Consider the following 16,569-nt stretch of genomic DNA (forward strand, 5'->3'; position numbering starts at 1 on the left):
TCATGTCTCAGGACAAGTTTTTCTGGCATACTGGTTGAAACTCCCTGTCAGATGTATTCTTTGTAGTGTGTTGAGCTAAATGCTATGTTCAGTTCCACATCAGTCAGCTCAGCTATAAACTGACTGAAAGGCAAGAAATATTCTCAGAGTTAGATCCTAAATCTGCCTCAGCGTTTTGCAAACACAGCATAAGAAGCCTTTGTCTCCATAATGCTTAAATTGCTCATTCCTAAAGAGAACTTGACTTTTTAGTTGTCTGATTGAATGGATGCCTTGCCTGAAGTGCATGTGTGGCACAGAGAAGGTTTGCAACGTTTAATTGATACAACAAAGAGTTGTATTAATAGTACAGTTGCTCATGTAGTATTTTGGCAGACGGAAATCCCTGTTGTTGGACAATGGGTTTTACAGCTTTTCCTACCTTATCTTGTTCCTTTTCTTTTTTATGGCTATAGAAGCTAATCTTATCTTATACAAAGAATTGGAGTCTGGATTTTTCATTAAATCCTTTGAAGCAAAGAAGAATATTGAGCTAGCTTTTTCAGTGACAGCTGTTTGACAGGCAGGCATTATGTGAAATAAAGATACTAGTATGTCAAGGTGGGCCATGCCAATCCAGAAATAAAATATTAATTGGCTTGTGGGAACTGAGCCTGGTTTTAATAAGAAAAATGATAATATTAAAAGCTGTATAATGTTAAGGAGGAAACTCAGGAAATTTCCTTTGTTGTCCTGTGATGAGTGATGGAGACTTCTATGGGACTGTTCAGTTAATAACACCCCTAATACTTAATCCTCAGTGACCAGTGAAATGAATGAATTTAGGTAAAGAACCCTCAGAAAGAGAATAAAAGAGAGATGTACTATAAAGGTTTGGGGAGAGCAAAAAGAAAAGAAGATAGCCCTTGAGACCAGATAGTAATTTTGGAACATCAACATCAATTTGGAAATAGAGCTAGATAGGATTAAGCTGTCTTTGGGGGCATTCATATGTCAGGACTGAAATGCTGAGAGAGGCCTCTAAGGCATCTGCCAAACTTCACAAAGCCAAGTGTTTGAGAAAGAGAAAATGAGTTAAAATGCAACTGGCTGAAATTCAGTAATTCCTGGGACCTCCACAGTGGAAAAGAGCACAGTAATGAGACTGTGGTCAGAACTTGTTTCAGTAATACATTAAAAAGGCGAGGACGTGTAAAGCAATGAAAACAGAGCAATGTGAACAAAGGCTGGGAATATTCGTGTAAAACCTGTGCTTGGGGGAGGAGGAGAGAAAAACAGGAGGTGTTGAGGGATACATGGGTACACATACAGCAACTGGGCTTCTTGACAAACAATTACGTGCGTGGAAGGGAAGGAAGAAACTTTGTTTAAACAGTAAGATTGCTTCCTCCTTAGTAGAGGAACTGTATCTAATGGAGGGACTGTTTTTTTCCCCTTGAATAGCAGCCCAGAAACGCAGATAGTGTGTATATATTTTAAGTTGTCTACTCCAAATGATTTTAAAGTGTGTGGTTGCAGTTTTTGAGTTTCATATACTGACAAATGCAGGAAATGAAGCAGCCCTTGAGACAGGATTTGATTTGGAGAGGGATTGAGCAGTGCATTGTGATGGTGTGATCAATAGGACAAAGCCTGACATGTGCTTTGTGCTCTTTTTGTCCCGTTTCCCTTTGCAGTTTAAGATTATTTTTTAAACATGAATGATTAATCTTAGTAGTTTTGTCCACATACATATACATATCTGTAATTTCTGAACAGTAGCACCTCTTCACAGCATTCTAAAACCGCTTTTTTAGAGTGTTCTACTGTATATACACATAGAATTGGTTTTTGTAGACCTTCTCTTGCACATTCTTTTAGTAGCAATCACATCCCCACCCCTGCTTGCGCTGACATTATTGCTTTTACCAAACAAGTGTGTTGTAGATTTCAGGGACCTTTTTTCTATCATAGCCTTAATTTCTTTTTAACAGCTGAGGAAGGCAGCAGCAGCTTCAGTTTGGATTCTAGCTTTGCATCTCCTCAAATAGTGTCTTTAAGTCTCCACTTTTTAGAGGTTCTTGGCTTAAAACAAACAAGTGCCCAAAATAGCCTTGCGTTACTACCTGTATAAAAGCTTTTGTTCAGCTCTTGTTTTCCTGCTTCTGTTGGCCTTGGGAAGGTGAGAGAAGTAGTTTTTAAATTCTGCACGGAGGTGTGTTTGCTGTCATTGTTGTAAGGGCATCACAACTACCACATGGCGATGAAGACATCTGGGAATGTGTGTTGCAGAAAGTATTCTTAGGAGGGTGTTGTTATCTCATGGCTCACTTAAATCTTTTCATTCAAGTTGCTGACTGAGTAGCTTGGGGTATTTAAAATCTGTGCAATACCACCTGAAATTGTGAGGACTAATAAGACCTTAGAAAATGATCAAACAGACCTGAAATTTCATGATAAATGAGTTTCATGATAAAATAAACACTAAAAGCAAAAGACATTGACATAGCTCTTCTAAAATTCTGAAAAATGGATTTTACACAGCATGGAGCATATGTTTCTTTTGGATGATTCTCCTGAAAGATTAAGTTTTGGAGTTAGAGCAGTGAGAAGGATAGGCTATGGACTGAAAAAGAAACCATCTGTATTTTGTAGGTCCTAGTCTAGGCAGCAGCTGATTATTCCAGCTTTTACATTTGGCCAAACCCTTTGGAAGAAGAGACTGTCAGCTCAGGAGAACTGCAAGGGTTTTGTGAGTTTATGCAGGGAGAAAATTAGAAGAGCCAAAGCACAGCTAGAACATAATTTGTCTACTGGCCTTAAAGACAACAAAAATGTTTTTGCAAACACATCAGGAACAAAAGGCAGGCTAAGGAAAATCTCCCTACTGTATTGGATGCAGGGGGAAACACAGTGACAGAGAATGAGAAAAAGGCTGAGGTACTTAATGCCTTCTTTGCCTCAGTCTCTAACAGCAAGACCAGCTGCCCTCAGGGTACCCAGCCCCCTGAGCTGGGAGACAGGGAGCAGAATGGAGCCCCTGTGATCCAGAAAGAAATGGTCAGTGACCTGCTATGCCACATAGACAAGTCCATGGGGAGTAATGGGATACACCCAAGGGTACTGAGAGAGCTGTTGGAAGAGCTCCCCAAGCCACTCTCCATCATTTTCCAGCAGTCCTGGTTAACTAGAGAGGTCCCAGCTGACGGCATGTTAGCAAATATAAAGCCCATCAACAGAAGGGGTGGAAGGAGGATTTGGGGAACTGCAGGCCTGACCTCAGTGCCAGGGAAGGTCAAGGAGCAGATGATCTTGAGTGCCATCACACTGCCCGTGCAGGACAATCAGGAAGTCAGGCCCAGCTGTCCTGCGTTTATGAAAGGCAGGGCCTGCCTGACCAACCTGATCTCCTATGACAAGGTGACCTGCTTAGTGGATGAGGGAAAGGTTGTTTGTATTGTCTACCTGGACATTAGTAAAGCCCATGACACTGTCTCCCACAGCATTCTCTTGGACAAACTGGTTGCTCATGGTTTGAATAGGTGCACTGTGTGCTGGGTAAGAACTGCCTGGCGGGGCGTTGCACCAGGGTGGTTTAGATTGGACATTATGAAAAATTTCTTCCTTGACAGGGTGGTCACACATTGGAGCAAGCTGTCCAGGGAAGTGATGGAATCATCATCCCTGGAAGCATTAAAAAACATGTAGATGTAGCACTTGGGGACATGGTTTAGTGGTGAACCTGGCACTGCCACATTAACACTTGGAGTGGATGATCTTAGAGGTATTTTCCAATCTCAAAGATTGTATGATTCTGTAGTTTTTCCTAGTAGAAGAAAGCATTAGTTATAATTCAGATTTCTTTCCTGGTATGGTTTCCTGAGTCATCCCACAAACAGTTGTTCAGTACAGCAAGACCGGTGTTGCAAAAGAATTAACTGGGCAGTGCTCCTTGAATTAGCAGTGACAGTGTCAGACATGCTCCTCAAGCTACAGGTTGATTTGAAGCATGTGATATGTCATGCAAAAGCCCTTAACTTTGCCTCTTTTTGTAAGTGTTGTTCCCTCATTGCGTTGTCAGTTAACTGTCTTCATATACAAATAAGAATGTTGTGGCAGGAGCTTGGTAAGAGCAGATAGCTGCGATCCAGTCTGTAACACCTTTTGAGTACTTCTTTTTTTGCAGTGAAACAGAATTGCTGCAATTCCACCTTGTGAAATGCTTAATTTGCTTATGTGAAAATCAGGGCATTAGTCTGAAATACTTGCAGTATAGCGGAAGGACTCACTGAACTGTTTAGGTTGTATTAGTCAAGTGTGGAACATAAATTAGAGCTGTATCTAGAAATAAGCAGCGCAGTGACTTTGTATGAATGCCTTCTTTTGTTTGGATTCTGTTCCTATTGTTAAAATGGCTGAAGAATTTGGGTAGCATTATGTGTACTAATCAAAATAATCACCTACATCAGGAGGAGGATTTTCATTCTCGTGAACAGGAGAAATAGAAAGGTGTGATGGTTTAAAGGTGAACCAGCAGGGGAAATGAGCTCACCATGAGAGAGATTATAAGTCAGAGCTAAAATTTAATAATAATATTACGATAACAACACTGACACACAAGGGAAATTGCTTTCAACTCACAAAACCCCAGCAGTATAACCCAGTGTCCTGGGGCACAAACCCAAGGGGGGTTTGTTTGCCCTTGTGCTGAGACCCCTGTGGTTCCCCCAAGTTCAGAGGAAAAGGAAAAGAAAAACCTGTTGGTGCAGGCGAGGGCTGTGGTCTGGGCGAGAGCGGTGATCTCCTCCTGTCAAGGTCCTGCTGCTGCTCTGGATCCAATGAGAAGTTCCCGAGGTCTTCTTACCCACCACTTATGTACCCTCAGGGAGCACCCAGTCCCTCCCCCTGGGCGGGGACTCACACAATGGGTGATTAACTCTGGGAGCCAGGGGGTGTTGAGCTGTTGATGGCCCATTAGCAGCTCCGCCCCCCTCAGGCTGGGTGTGAAGGTGATAATGGCTCCCTGGGCAGCTGCTGCTAATGGCCCATTGACCTTGGGGAATGAATAGAGGGGGTAGAATACACAGCTTTGATCACCCCCACACAGGGTTAGCTGGTCCCTCCTGCTGAACTAGGACAAAAGGTTAAGCAAGGTAAGAGCAAGTTTGAATTGGTACAGGGATTATATTCTGAGAAGGAAATGATGCTCATTATTTAAGTGGAATTGATTTAGTAGGTCACGTGCACTCCTGAACACCGTCAATATTATGATCTCACAATATCATAATAAAAACTTAGTAGTGTGGATTTAGAATGGACTTCGTGTTCCTGATGGTGAGGAAACTATTTCAGTCATCTCTCCCAAGCCTTAGTTTTTCAGTTAAGGAAGACTGTTGAAATGAAGTTTGATTATGACTTTGATACCCTCAGTGCTTTCTGTGCTTCAGGAAAACTGAATTCCAGACTAGCAAAAGGGTTCTGAGGCTGATACTCGTGCTGATAGGCACCTTCAAGAAGAGTAGAAGATTCCTGCTCCCGATGGCCTTTTCTTGCTAATATGTGTGCTTCTGCATGAGCATTATCTCCACAGGAAGCTGCATTATTAGTACAACTGGTACGCGCTGTACATGAGGGTACATGAAGCTAAGCCTTTTTAAAGTCCTTTGTCATCCTGCCCGAGATGAAATTCATAATGTATTCATTTGTGATCACTGATTAATGGGGCTGGATTCATTCAAGTCTTATATCTGAAATTTCCCTTTTCCATTGATTTCAGTCTAAGCAAGAGGGGTTTTTTGTTTTCTGAGTAGATGATTTATAAAAATGAGATATTAAGAAAATTGCAAAGAGGCTCATAATTTATGAGCAATGAGTAGTTTCTAAAGCCACAAAGTGAAACTAAGTGTTCAGATTAAGTAGTGACTTCTTTAGTTGACTGTAAAATGTGAACATTGGTTTACTTGAAAATAATTCTGAACAAGTCACCTTGCCTGTTCTGCACTGTTGCCAGAGTTAGCACAGAACGAATGCCTAGAACATGCACAGTCTAGCTTTGATCCTGTGAACAAATCCTGACACTTTTTGGTGATGACTTTATCCAGTTCTGCTTTTCTCCTTTAAATAGTAATATAAATAAATAAAATAATGTATTAAAAGCTGGCATTTTGGCACCTCTTATAACACATTATGCTTCTCTGCTAATATTCAGTCAGAACTGATTGGGAAGAAACAAGTGCTAGAGACTTGGTCTGTGTCCATCCTTACATGGATGTTGTTGTGAGATGTGTTGGTTCAGTGTTTAAATGGCACATACCTTGGTTTCCATGCTAGCTGGATCTGTTTCCCAAGTACCTGCAGAGTAACTCTGGCCTTTTGAATTCTGGCAGGTTTCCATCTGAGTGCCACCGTGGTGCCCCCGCAGATGGTGCCACCCAAGGGCGCGTACAACGTGGCGGTGATGTTTGACCGGTGCAGGATCACATCGTGCAGCTGCACCTGCGGGGCTGGGGCCAAGTGGTGTGCCCACGTCGTGGCGCTCTGCCTCTTCCGCATCCACAACGTAGGCCTGGGACACGGCTCTGCTCTCCCCTGGGCATCTGCTCGAGTCTCCTCGGGGCACATTTGTGCAACACACACTCTCTGTAGGGAAGCTGGTTTTGGCACTCTGGTTACAGGTTGTGCGAATGTGCACTTATAGTTGCAGCCTGCAGAGTGAATTGACTGGGGCATTACACTGTAGAATGTCGTTGGATAACATGCAGATTGCTAAGGGTAGATACTGAGTGCCTTTTGGTCCCTTCCTGCTCCTCATTTAAATGCTAGAATTATGCATTCCCTCTTCATCTTTGCAAGGAGTGAAGGTCACCAATAGTTAGTCTTAGCAAAAGTCATTATAAATATGGTATTTGAAAGCTTGCTCTTTATGTTGTTTGGTCAGAGCACAGATGGAAAGTAATTTTGATCACTGTTGGCCTTTATGTTCACTGGTTTATTTTAACACATCCTGAGGCAGGTAAGTGTAATTTTAACTTGTAGATTTCAAAGTCAGTTAAGCTTTTGTTATGTTTTCATATGACAGCTTTTATTCTGTGTGGCCATCTGTAGAGCAAAAAGTAGGCATTTCATACCCCAACCAAATTCAGTTGAAAATGTGTAGAAGTAACATGAAATACACCAGCTGAGCATTCATAGTTTAATTTCCTCTGTCTTTGGGAAACTGAGAAATACACCTTAAGGAAGGATTAAGCTTTGATGATTGAAAGGCACAGAAGATTTTCTGCTGTCACAGAATGTTTATAGGTAACATGTTTATGGTCATATCCAGATTCTTAAACAAAAGCTAATAACCCTCTGAAGCTGGTTAATATTTCTCAATGGACAATTATAATTGGCTTAAATTGATACTCTTGTGAAATCATCAGAATATTGGTATACTGTCTATACTTAGGACTAGAGAGTCAGCGAAAAAATGGGTTCTGCTTTGATTTACTAGTTTGAGTTATAAAAGGTGACAATGGAGAGTGATGATAGAAAACAAATTTTCATTTGTATTACACTCAGAAAGTTTGGACCCTGTGTAAAATAAAAATTATTCTTTTCCCTCCAGTCCTTTCTTCACCTGAAAAATAATAGCAAAAGGATTTTCATGTTTTTATAAACTGCCTGCTGGCACCAGCAACCAGGGTATATTATTCTGTGTAGACAAGACAATATCAGAAATATCTTTAATATGAAACTGCTTTGCCTGTTTACAGTTGAAATTTTAAGTAGGGTATTTTTTTACTATAAAAAAGTGAAAAGAAACTAATGAGGTTTTTTATAATCTAAGTTGTTGTAAGATATGGAAAGAGACTGATTTTAAGCCTGAATTCAAAAACTCTAATGAAATAAATGAGGTGGTTTTGATTCTGTGAAACAGTCCCCCACAGAGCTGGTTGGTTTGCCAGAAGCTTAAGGAAAAATGTCCTATTTTAGATTTGTTTGTGAAATCTCTGCCAGTATTTGTGCAATTGCTAGCAACAACAGATCTTAAGCACAGCTGCTAAAGCAGTTTCCTTGGAAAAAACCTCTTAAAAACTGTTTTTGTAAAGCCTAGACAGCTTATTTGCATCTTATCTGCAGCACACCACATAATTTCAGAGAAAAAAATAATCGGCCATCAAGACCAAGCATGTTATGTGTCAACTGCTGTTCATGGCCCTTTGTCCTTCTGGTGGACATGGCTTGGTTAAGTCAGCCCTGTTAATGTTTTCTCTTTCAGGCCTCTGCAGTGTGCTTACGGGCACCTGTTTCTGAGTCTCTGTCTCGGCTACAAAGAGATCAATTGCAAAAATTTGCTCAGTACCTAATCAGTGAACTTCCACAACAGGTGAGTGGGGACAGTTGAAATGACTGAGTTTTGGTTAAATTCAGTTATCTTTGTTCTGGGTCAATTTATACGATACCTGTTGTTGCAAGATAACGAGTCATGCTATTCAGTTTGAGCTGCAGGGAAGGCATTCAGTTCTTGCTCTTTTTGGATTTGCTGTTCTATTATTTGACAATTGTCTATTGCCAACTAAAAGATTGGAAGTGTCTTTAAAAGGAGAAAGAAGAGTGTTGGCTATTTGAATCAGTGGAAGATCAAATGCAATAAATAAATGCATGATTGTGGAAAACTGAGGTCAGCCCAAATCAGGTTGTTTCTTTGGTTTGTATGTTTGGTTAGCTAAGTGGAGAAGACTACCCAGGAAAGTATTGTATATGCTTTAAGTGGGCAGCTTATACTGCAACCACCTGGTGATGGACTGCCCAGTGCAGCTTCCTGATGATGCATAAGAATCATTTGGAAGGTAATAGACAGGAAATCTTGTTAGTCAAGGCAAGGTCTGCTCTCTTACTCCTCGGATATATCTGTGTTGTTCAAGTTCAGGTCATTTATATCATCTGCCTAAAATGTTTGCACAAAATGCACAGGATTACCAAATTGACTGTGAAATGTCTGCTTAAAAAATATGAGATCTTGACGATTTTTTTATGCTGGTTCAACTAAAGGAGATTGAGAAAAACTGACCTGCATGGGTATCTGTCACATTTCAGTAGTGCATTTATAATGCACTCCTCTTAAGTCGGAGTTAGATTACTGGCAGCATGTGCCTACAATTCATATTATGGTGCTGTGTTTTGGACACTAAGACATTCTATTGCTAAAATGTCCTCTGAATTTCCTTCAGAAATGCTAATCTTCTTATGAGAAGAAATAGAGGAATTGTATAATACAAAAGTGAAATAAAAATACTGCTTTTTTGTTGCTGAAAAATGAGCACCACTAGCATGTGCTTCTTGCTGCGTTATGTAACAGGCTTAACTTCTCTCAGTAAAGACTGATCTTAATGGCACATAGTCTGGTGCTTAATAGAGGAGGGTTTTGAAAGGCTGCTTTCAGGCAACTAATGTATCTTGGTGGTAATTGTTTCTTGAATGGCACGAGTTGTTTGCTTTCAAATATTCTTTGCTCCTTTCTGCAATGTTTATTTCTCCTTTGGTCATGTCAGTTGTGCACCAGGAACATCTGGATTAATTAATTATTGCTGTTTTGTCACGTAGTCTGATGGATGCTGCCCAACACAAAAGTGTGGGTTTTATTGCCTGATATGTCTTAACCTGTGTTGTGTAATTCCTTTGAAAAAGGCAAGGCACACTCCGAACTGTTTCAACAGTCTTATTCCTGGTTTTCAAGATTTCTGGGTGGAGGTAGATACTCTGATACCTTGGGACCCCATATTTTGACTACAAAATGTAGAATTAGAGTAGGCTGTACACATGATTCTGTTTTATCCTTCTTTCCAGTTTGTAAATGACATGGTATAGTAATAGAATGCTGAATTACTTTCAGGTGTAAGATGCTGGTGGTCTGTGGGAATTCAGCTAGATAAGATGTTTTTCAAAATCTGCGTAGGAAGTGTTTAATGTATCTGTGGAAAAGAAAGTGATCCTGAACAGCTGAAATTTCTTAACTAGTTGTTTGCCCAAGAGCTGCTTCCACTCATGAAGCCGGTACTGTTCCAATTAAATAGGAATATCTTGGCAAAAATGCCTGAAGGAGTCGCTGCAGGTCTCTGATACTTCAACCTTAAGGTGTGACATTGCCTAGACCTGTGACTTTTCTGCTTTGCAGTGACTTGACATATGTAGTTGTGGAAAAAGGGTAGAAGAATTGCTTAATGCTGAGCTTGTTTCTTCAAGTGATTGAGATGTAAAATATCCTTCTGAAGCATTTGTATCTGCCATCTGGTTGAGATGGATCTGTATTATTTGCAAATACGGATGTACTAAATGTGCCTTGCTTTGCAAGTAAGACCTCAGCTGCTGTGCAGAGAGAGGTGAGGGTTATCAGATATTCTGATGCAAGTCATTTAAATCCTAGCTATATGGATTAACAATTTACATGTTTATGTGTGCATGCTAAAGGCTAAATGGATCTTCAGTTTGTCCAGACCTTGTTTGGGAAAAAGCTCTTTCTACTGTGCATGTTTATTTCAAAAATAGCATGTCAAGGGTATAGCTGCATAGGATTTTCCAGTCAGGTGTGAGCCTTCTCTGCTTATGCTCTGAGCTGTTCAGAAGCTGTAATTAGTGTAGTGCTGAAATTACATTAGGTTATTATTGAGTTCTCTTGTTAACAAGATGGTAAATAAGCTAAAGTCTGCCCCAAAAGTTATGTGTAGATGTATTTTATACTTTGCTTGGGTTTTAGAGAAATAATTTAGGAACAGGAAATAAAAGTGCAGGAAAATGGTGACCTTGACTGCAGTGACTTCCCCCTCTCTCAAAATTAGCTACAGTATCACTCTCTGTGAGCACTTATTCCTCAAGAAATGAGACAGGAGCTAATAATCTGGGATGCTTTTGTTTACTTAGAGGGTGACCGCAGGAAGTGAGCCGGGCAAGGTGTTGGCTTTGAGAAAGAAGAGTGACACGTGGTTGCCATTGTGTGATCTCTAGCACCCTCTGTCGTCCTTTCTGAAAACTTAGCACTGTGTATTCGATACTTCTGAAATTACCAGTGCTTCAGTCGTGATCTTTAGGTGGGTGTATGTATCAGGACAAGCCATACTGTGTATATTGAAGGTTTGCTTCGTGTTTTCAGATTCTTCCAACAGCTCAGCGCTTGCTGGATGAGCTGCTGTCTTCTCAGTCCACTGCCATCAACACAGTATGTGGAGCCCCAGGTAACTAATACATCCTTTTTCAGTAATCTGTGTCACAAATAGGAAGAAGATGTATTTCCACTGCTTCAGGTTTCTGAACTGATCTGTTACTTTGTGGCTTGAACTACAGGTGGAGGTTAAGGAAAAGGGTTGAGTATAGGCAATTGCTGGTGTCTTGGGTGTGTCAGAGTGTTGGCAGAGGAAGGCAGCATCAGGCAATGCACCTTTCTAACAAAGTGTTTTTCTTTTTATTTCGGTGTTAATTATTGACTCCTGGCAATGTTGATTGGAGGGGACCTCTCCAAGTTTCTACTTGAAACAGGACTGTTCGCAACACTGGATTGGGTTAGCAGTGACTTGGGCTAGTTTAGCCAAGTCTTGGTTACCAGAGGTGTTAGAGCATTCCTGTTTAATTGCTGCATTACCCTTTTGATCAAGAATTTTTTCCTAGTGTCCTGTGTGAATATCCTTTTTTATTCTCTTCTAGTACAGAGAAGAGTTTCCATTGTGTTTTAGTTCCAAGTAGTTGTAGGCTGTTAATGATCATTCCTCACACTCTCCTTTTTTAGATGAAATTGGCTTATCTTCCTCAGTCTCACTTCATAGATCATGTCCTTTGTGCCCCCAGTTATCTCTATTCTCCTTTCACTTATATCACAGAATCAATGAAGCTGACTCTGAGATCATCCCCTTCAGCCTATGACTGAACACCACCATGTCAACTAGACCATGGCACTAAGTGCCACGTCCAGTCTTTTCTTAAATACCTACAGAGAGTGTGACTCCATCACCTTCCTGGCCAGCCTAGTTCAATGGTTAATCATACTTTCTGTGAAGAAATTCCTCCTAATGTCCAACCTAAACCTTGCCTGGCACAGCTTGAGGCTGTGTCCTCTTGTCCTGTTGTGAGCTGCCTGCAGAAGAGGCTGACCCCCACCTGGCTACAGCCTCCTTTCAGGTGGTTGTAGAGAATGATAAGGTCTCCCTTGAGCCTTCTCTTCTGCAGCCTGAACAACCCCAGCTCCAACTGTTGCTCCATATGGGGCTTAACCCTTTATACCCTTCCCCAGCTCTGTTACCCATCTCTGGACTTGCTCCAGCACCTCACTGTCCTTATTGAAGGCTGAGTACTGGACACAGTACTCAAGATACAGCCTCACCAGTGACAAATACAGGGACACGATCACTTCCCTACACTCTGTGGTTTCTCAGCATCATTTCTGGACTGGGAGACCCAAAAATGGATACAATATCCCACATATAACTTGACCCGTTTCAGGTAGAGGGGATGAACTGAGCTCCTTAAGTCTGCTAGCCTTGCTTCTCTTAGTATAGCCCAGTTTGCAAATCTTGTTTTCTGTTCTGTGTTTTCAGTGAAAGTTTGCCATTGCTTTATGTTCAGCTTGGCATCTGCCATAATCACCAAGCCCTATCAGCTACTCAGCCATTTGGTTTTCCATCTGTACTGATGCATGGGGTTTTCTGTCCCAGGTACAGAAGTGTGTATTTTTCTCAATGAATTTGGTGAGGGTTCTGTTGGCACAGTCCTTGAATTTCTCCTAGTCTCACAGGTTGTAGTGCTGCCATTCAGCATGCCAGCCATATTTAGTGTTGTCACTGGTGAAGGTAATGTTATGGTAGCATTTCAAGATAATTCTGAATAGAGTGTTCAGCAATGGATGAAATAAACTGAGTAGCACTGCCTGTGTACTCCCTATAAACTCTGTACTTGAGTATACAGAGTAAAATATCTTCAAAGCCTGCAGACTGTAAATGTGTTTTTCTTTCGTAAGATCCCACTGCTGGACCTTCTGCATCAGATCAAAGCACCTGGTACTTAGATGAATCTACTCTGAGTGACAACATAAAGAAAACCCTTCATAAATTCTGTGGACCCTCTCCTGTTGTTTTCAGGTAAACTGTTTCCCCCTGAAGGGAAAATATGATATTCATGTAATCTGTAAGCTCATTCACTGTATAGCCTGTATGCTTATGAAATGCCTTGGACTGAAGGATGCTCTGTTTCACAGTCACTCTTCTGGAGTGTATTTTTGCATAGCTTGTCTAGTGTTATTTCCGTAGAAAAGACTGTATTTGCACAGTGTTTTGCTAGTGTGGTGTTCTTAGGCTCATTATGCATTCAGTCTTTTAGGTTATGTGTGGCTCTCCCATTGAAGGGGCAAATATATTTCTTCAGGATTTTCTCAGGATTTTATATGACTGTGCTTGATTTAATTTTTTCTCATCCTTGTTCTTCTGTTTTACCTACAGTGATGTGAATTCAATGTATCTGTCTTCCACGGAGCCACCAGCTGCTGCAGAGTGGGCCTGTCTCCTGCGTCCCCTGCGAGGAAGAGAGCCTGAAGGAATCTGGAACTTGCTTTCCATTGTGCGGGAGATGTTTAAGAGACGGGACAGCAATGCAGCTCCTTTGCTGGAGATTCTGACTGACCAATGTCTCAACTATGAGCAGGTATTCACGTCTCTTTGCTCTGGGACAGGGAAATTCTGGGGAACCAGGGCAGAGCCAGTAACTGATGCATCTGTACAATCCATGGAATACAATTTTTAGTAGTCTGTATGCATTCTGGGCATGTGCTTCTCCATGCTAAAATGTTACAGGTTGCTGTTGTTCTGATTTAATTATATTCCCTAAATGCCTCAGTCCTTCTCACATGAATATGTAGAGTCTGATTTCTTTTGTTCAGCATATTTGATTTGATTTTTGCCCAGTGCGGGTGATTTTTTTATGTTGTGGGGTTTTTTAATACAAAAAAGTCACACATGAGCTGCCATTTTGATAAAATCTAAAGATATATGTTGTGTGATGGAATCTCAGATTCTCTTTGTTATCTTTGTGGAATATACCTTTGGGTGGATTTAAGTAACAATTTTTTTATATTTTTAAAAATTTTATTAGGAAAAAGGTTTCCTTTGACAGTTCAGGACACTGATCTCAGTCTGTAATATAAATTGTGGTGTAAGTTTCCTTTTTGCTCCATCGCATACCTCAGCTTTGAGCAGGAGAAAGGAAATGCTTCCTTTATCACATTTGTTCTCTCTTTTCCTCCAAATGTGAAGGCCTCTAGTAAGTGAACCTCCTGTGAGTGGTTTGTTCTGTGGGCATGTGCCTTCTAACCAGGGAAATCTTGAGAGGCCCTTAGTTCTCACAGACCAATACTGCTTTAAGGGTCATAGTTATTTTGGAGTCAAATGAAAACATGGTACTAACTACAGATCCCATTTCCTTGTGATCATGAGATTAAGTGAGAGCAGGGAATGAGATGTTGGCCCCAGCACAGCTGCACTGAATTGTTTCTCCCACAGATAACTGGCTGGTGGTACAGTGTGCGAACATCTGCGTCACACAGCAGCGCCAGCGGGCACACAGGGCGCAGCAACGGCCAGTCAGAGGTGGCTGCTCATGCTTGTGCAAGTATGTGTGATGAGATGGTGGTTCTCTGGAGGCTGGCTGTGCTTGACCCAACTATTAGTCCACAGAGGTAAGTCCCAGAATCAGATCCTGTCTCTCTTCAATTTCTGTAGTACTCAAGCACACTCAAGAGTTTTATCCTGTAGATTTCCTGTGTTTGTACCATTACCTCATTACCTGTTCAACCTTTAGTCCTTCTGGACTATGTTCTTTGTAAGATTCAAAGCACTGTAATTACTTTAATTGCTATTGCTGCTTACTTTTAGCAACATCAAGTAGTCTGAATAATTTGTTTTCTGAGACTCCTTTTTTACATATGGATGTAATTCTGCATTGTAGTATCCCGGTGGAGAACATTTGTTTGAATGATAGCACGAGCTACCAATTAATTTTAATTGTTTCTGTATTTAACCATTCAGCAGTTTGGTGGATTTCTCTTCAGGCCCAGTCATTCACTGTTGTCTATTTCAGGATGAGCTGATTCTTGCTTTCTGTGCTCTGAGGGAATTTATTCTCTGCAGTGTATTGGTAAACAGTGTCACCAGTGTATGAGTTTTCAGTCAGTGTTTTCAGTTGTCTGAGAAAAAAATTGTGTGGCTTTTGCAGATTTCTAAACCATGTTGTGCCTTGATAAATCACTGCCATCTTTATTTAGCACCAGTGGAATAGCAGAAGAGGAACTGAGAAGTCATATTGACATACTGTGGTTGACATTGCGATAGTTTGTTTTGTACATCCTGTCTGTGAAGTGTGGTGTGTAAAATGTATTGGATTATTTTTCTTGTGCTATAAATTTTCAGGAAAAGTTTCTCAGAACAATTGAATACAAGATGGTATTTTCAATACAATTCCACATTAACATGCTTTGCCTTCTGTGAATTGTTGTGTAACAACAATCACAGAAATCACAGAATCATAAAATGCCCTATCTATGTAAGGTACATCAAGGACACTAAAATGGATGCAGTTTCTGTCTTGTACAGTTTACAACATGAGGTGGCTAAATATAGGAGTTGAAGACAAATCAAAAACTGTAGGAAACTGGGAATGAGACTTAAAATAAACACAAACATCAAACAAATCACACAGAAAAAACATGAAGGATTTTGGCCATTAATGAAGTATGAAGTTGTTCTATGTATGTTCTAATTTGAGTCATTTGACACAGTTCGAATTTGCTCAGGTCTCCTCCTTGAGCCAATGAATAATTGAAATGCTTCTGCTTGATTATCTATTTTCTTGGTGTTTGAACAGTCTCCAAGAACTCTTTTCTGCTTGTCCTTCCTATACTTCCCAGAGAATCATAAGGAGACATTGCAGGCTCTCACCCTTATGTTACCTTTCCTGAGTATACTTGTTCCTTCTCTTCCCTCTGAAAATTTTCTCCTTGATTAAGCCCTGCTAGTCTACTCCCATGTTAATTAATTTCTTGAGTGTACACATATAAGTAGTCCATTTTGTTTAGTCACTTTTGTCCTAACACCCTTTGCACCTAAATTGGGTCACCCCATTTTTTCAATTTTTTTTGGTTTCTTCTTTGATTGAAGTGTTGGGATTGTACCTCAGATGTCTGAAATCTGTGTCAGAAACAAGATGATTGAGACACCTGGTGCAGTTTCTAGAAATGTCTTTTCCTCTCTTTGAATTAGATCACCAATCCATTTTGACTGTTTTTCTCATGTGCTTAGGCTCTATGTGAGACTTGGAGCTGGGAAATGCAGAACTGTTTTGTTCTTTCTATGGTAATGTGGGGCATGGAACTAACTGCTGTGTAATTTAAGTTTATATAGCCCTACCAGCTTGATTCTTCCTCAAAGTTATTTGAACATCAGTTATTATTGTCTTGCTTGTTCTGTGCCTATGTTTTGCAAGTTTATTCTCCTGAGGACAGCCTGCTACAGCCTAAATTAAATTGTTGGGCTCTATATAGGCACATCAGGGTAAAGAGGTAAGTGTCTGTGAGACAGA

General features: G+C 40.7%; 1 protein-coding gene across 2 annotated transcripts in view; it reads left to right on the forward strand.

The window, feature by feature from the left end:
* Nucleotides 1–16,569, forward strand: part of ZSWIM8 (zinc finger SWIM-type containing 8) — a 54,873-nt gene that overhangs the window by 17,530 nt on the left and 20,774 nt on the right. For both annotated transcript variants that reach the window (XM_071564231.1, XM_071564230.1), the window contains exons 4-9: nt 6,366–6,538; nt 8,240–8,347; nt 11,108–11,189; nt 12,962–13,082; nt 13,440–13,641; nt 14,496–14,671. In XM_071564231.1, the coding sequence (XP_071420332.1) occupies nt 6,366–6,538; nt 8,240–8,347; nt 11,108–11,189; nt 12,962–13,082; nt 13,440–13,641; nt 14,496–14,671 (862 nt within the window). The remainder of the gene's footprint in view (nt 1–6,365; nt 6,539–8,239; nt 8,348–11,107; nt 11,190–12,961; nt 13,083–13,439; nt 13,642–14,495; nt 14,672–16,569) is intronic.

Source organism: Pithys albifrons, chromosome 9 (genome assembly GCF_047495875.1).
Source record: "Pithys albifrons albifrons isolate INPA30051 chromosome 9, PitAlb_v1, whole genome shotgun sequence".
NCBI classification, from domain to species: Eukaryota; Metazoa; Chordata; class Aves; order Passeriformes; family Thamnophilidae; genus Pithys; species Pithys albifrons.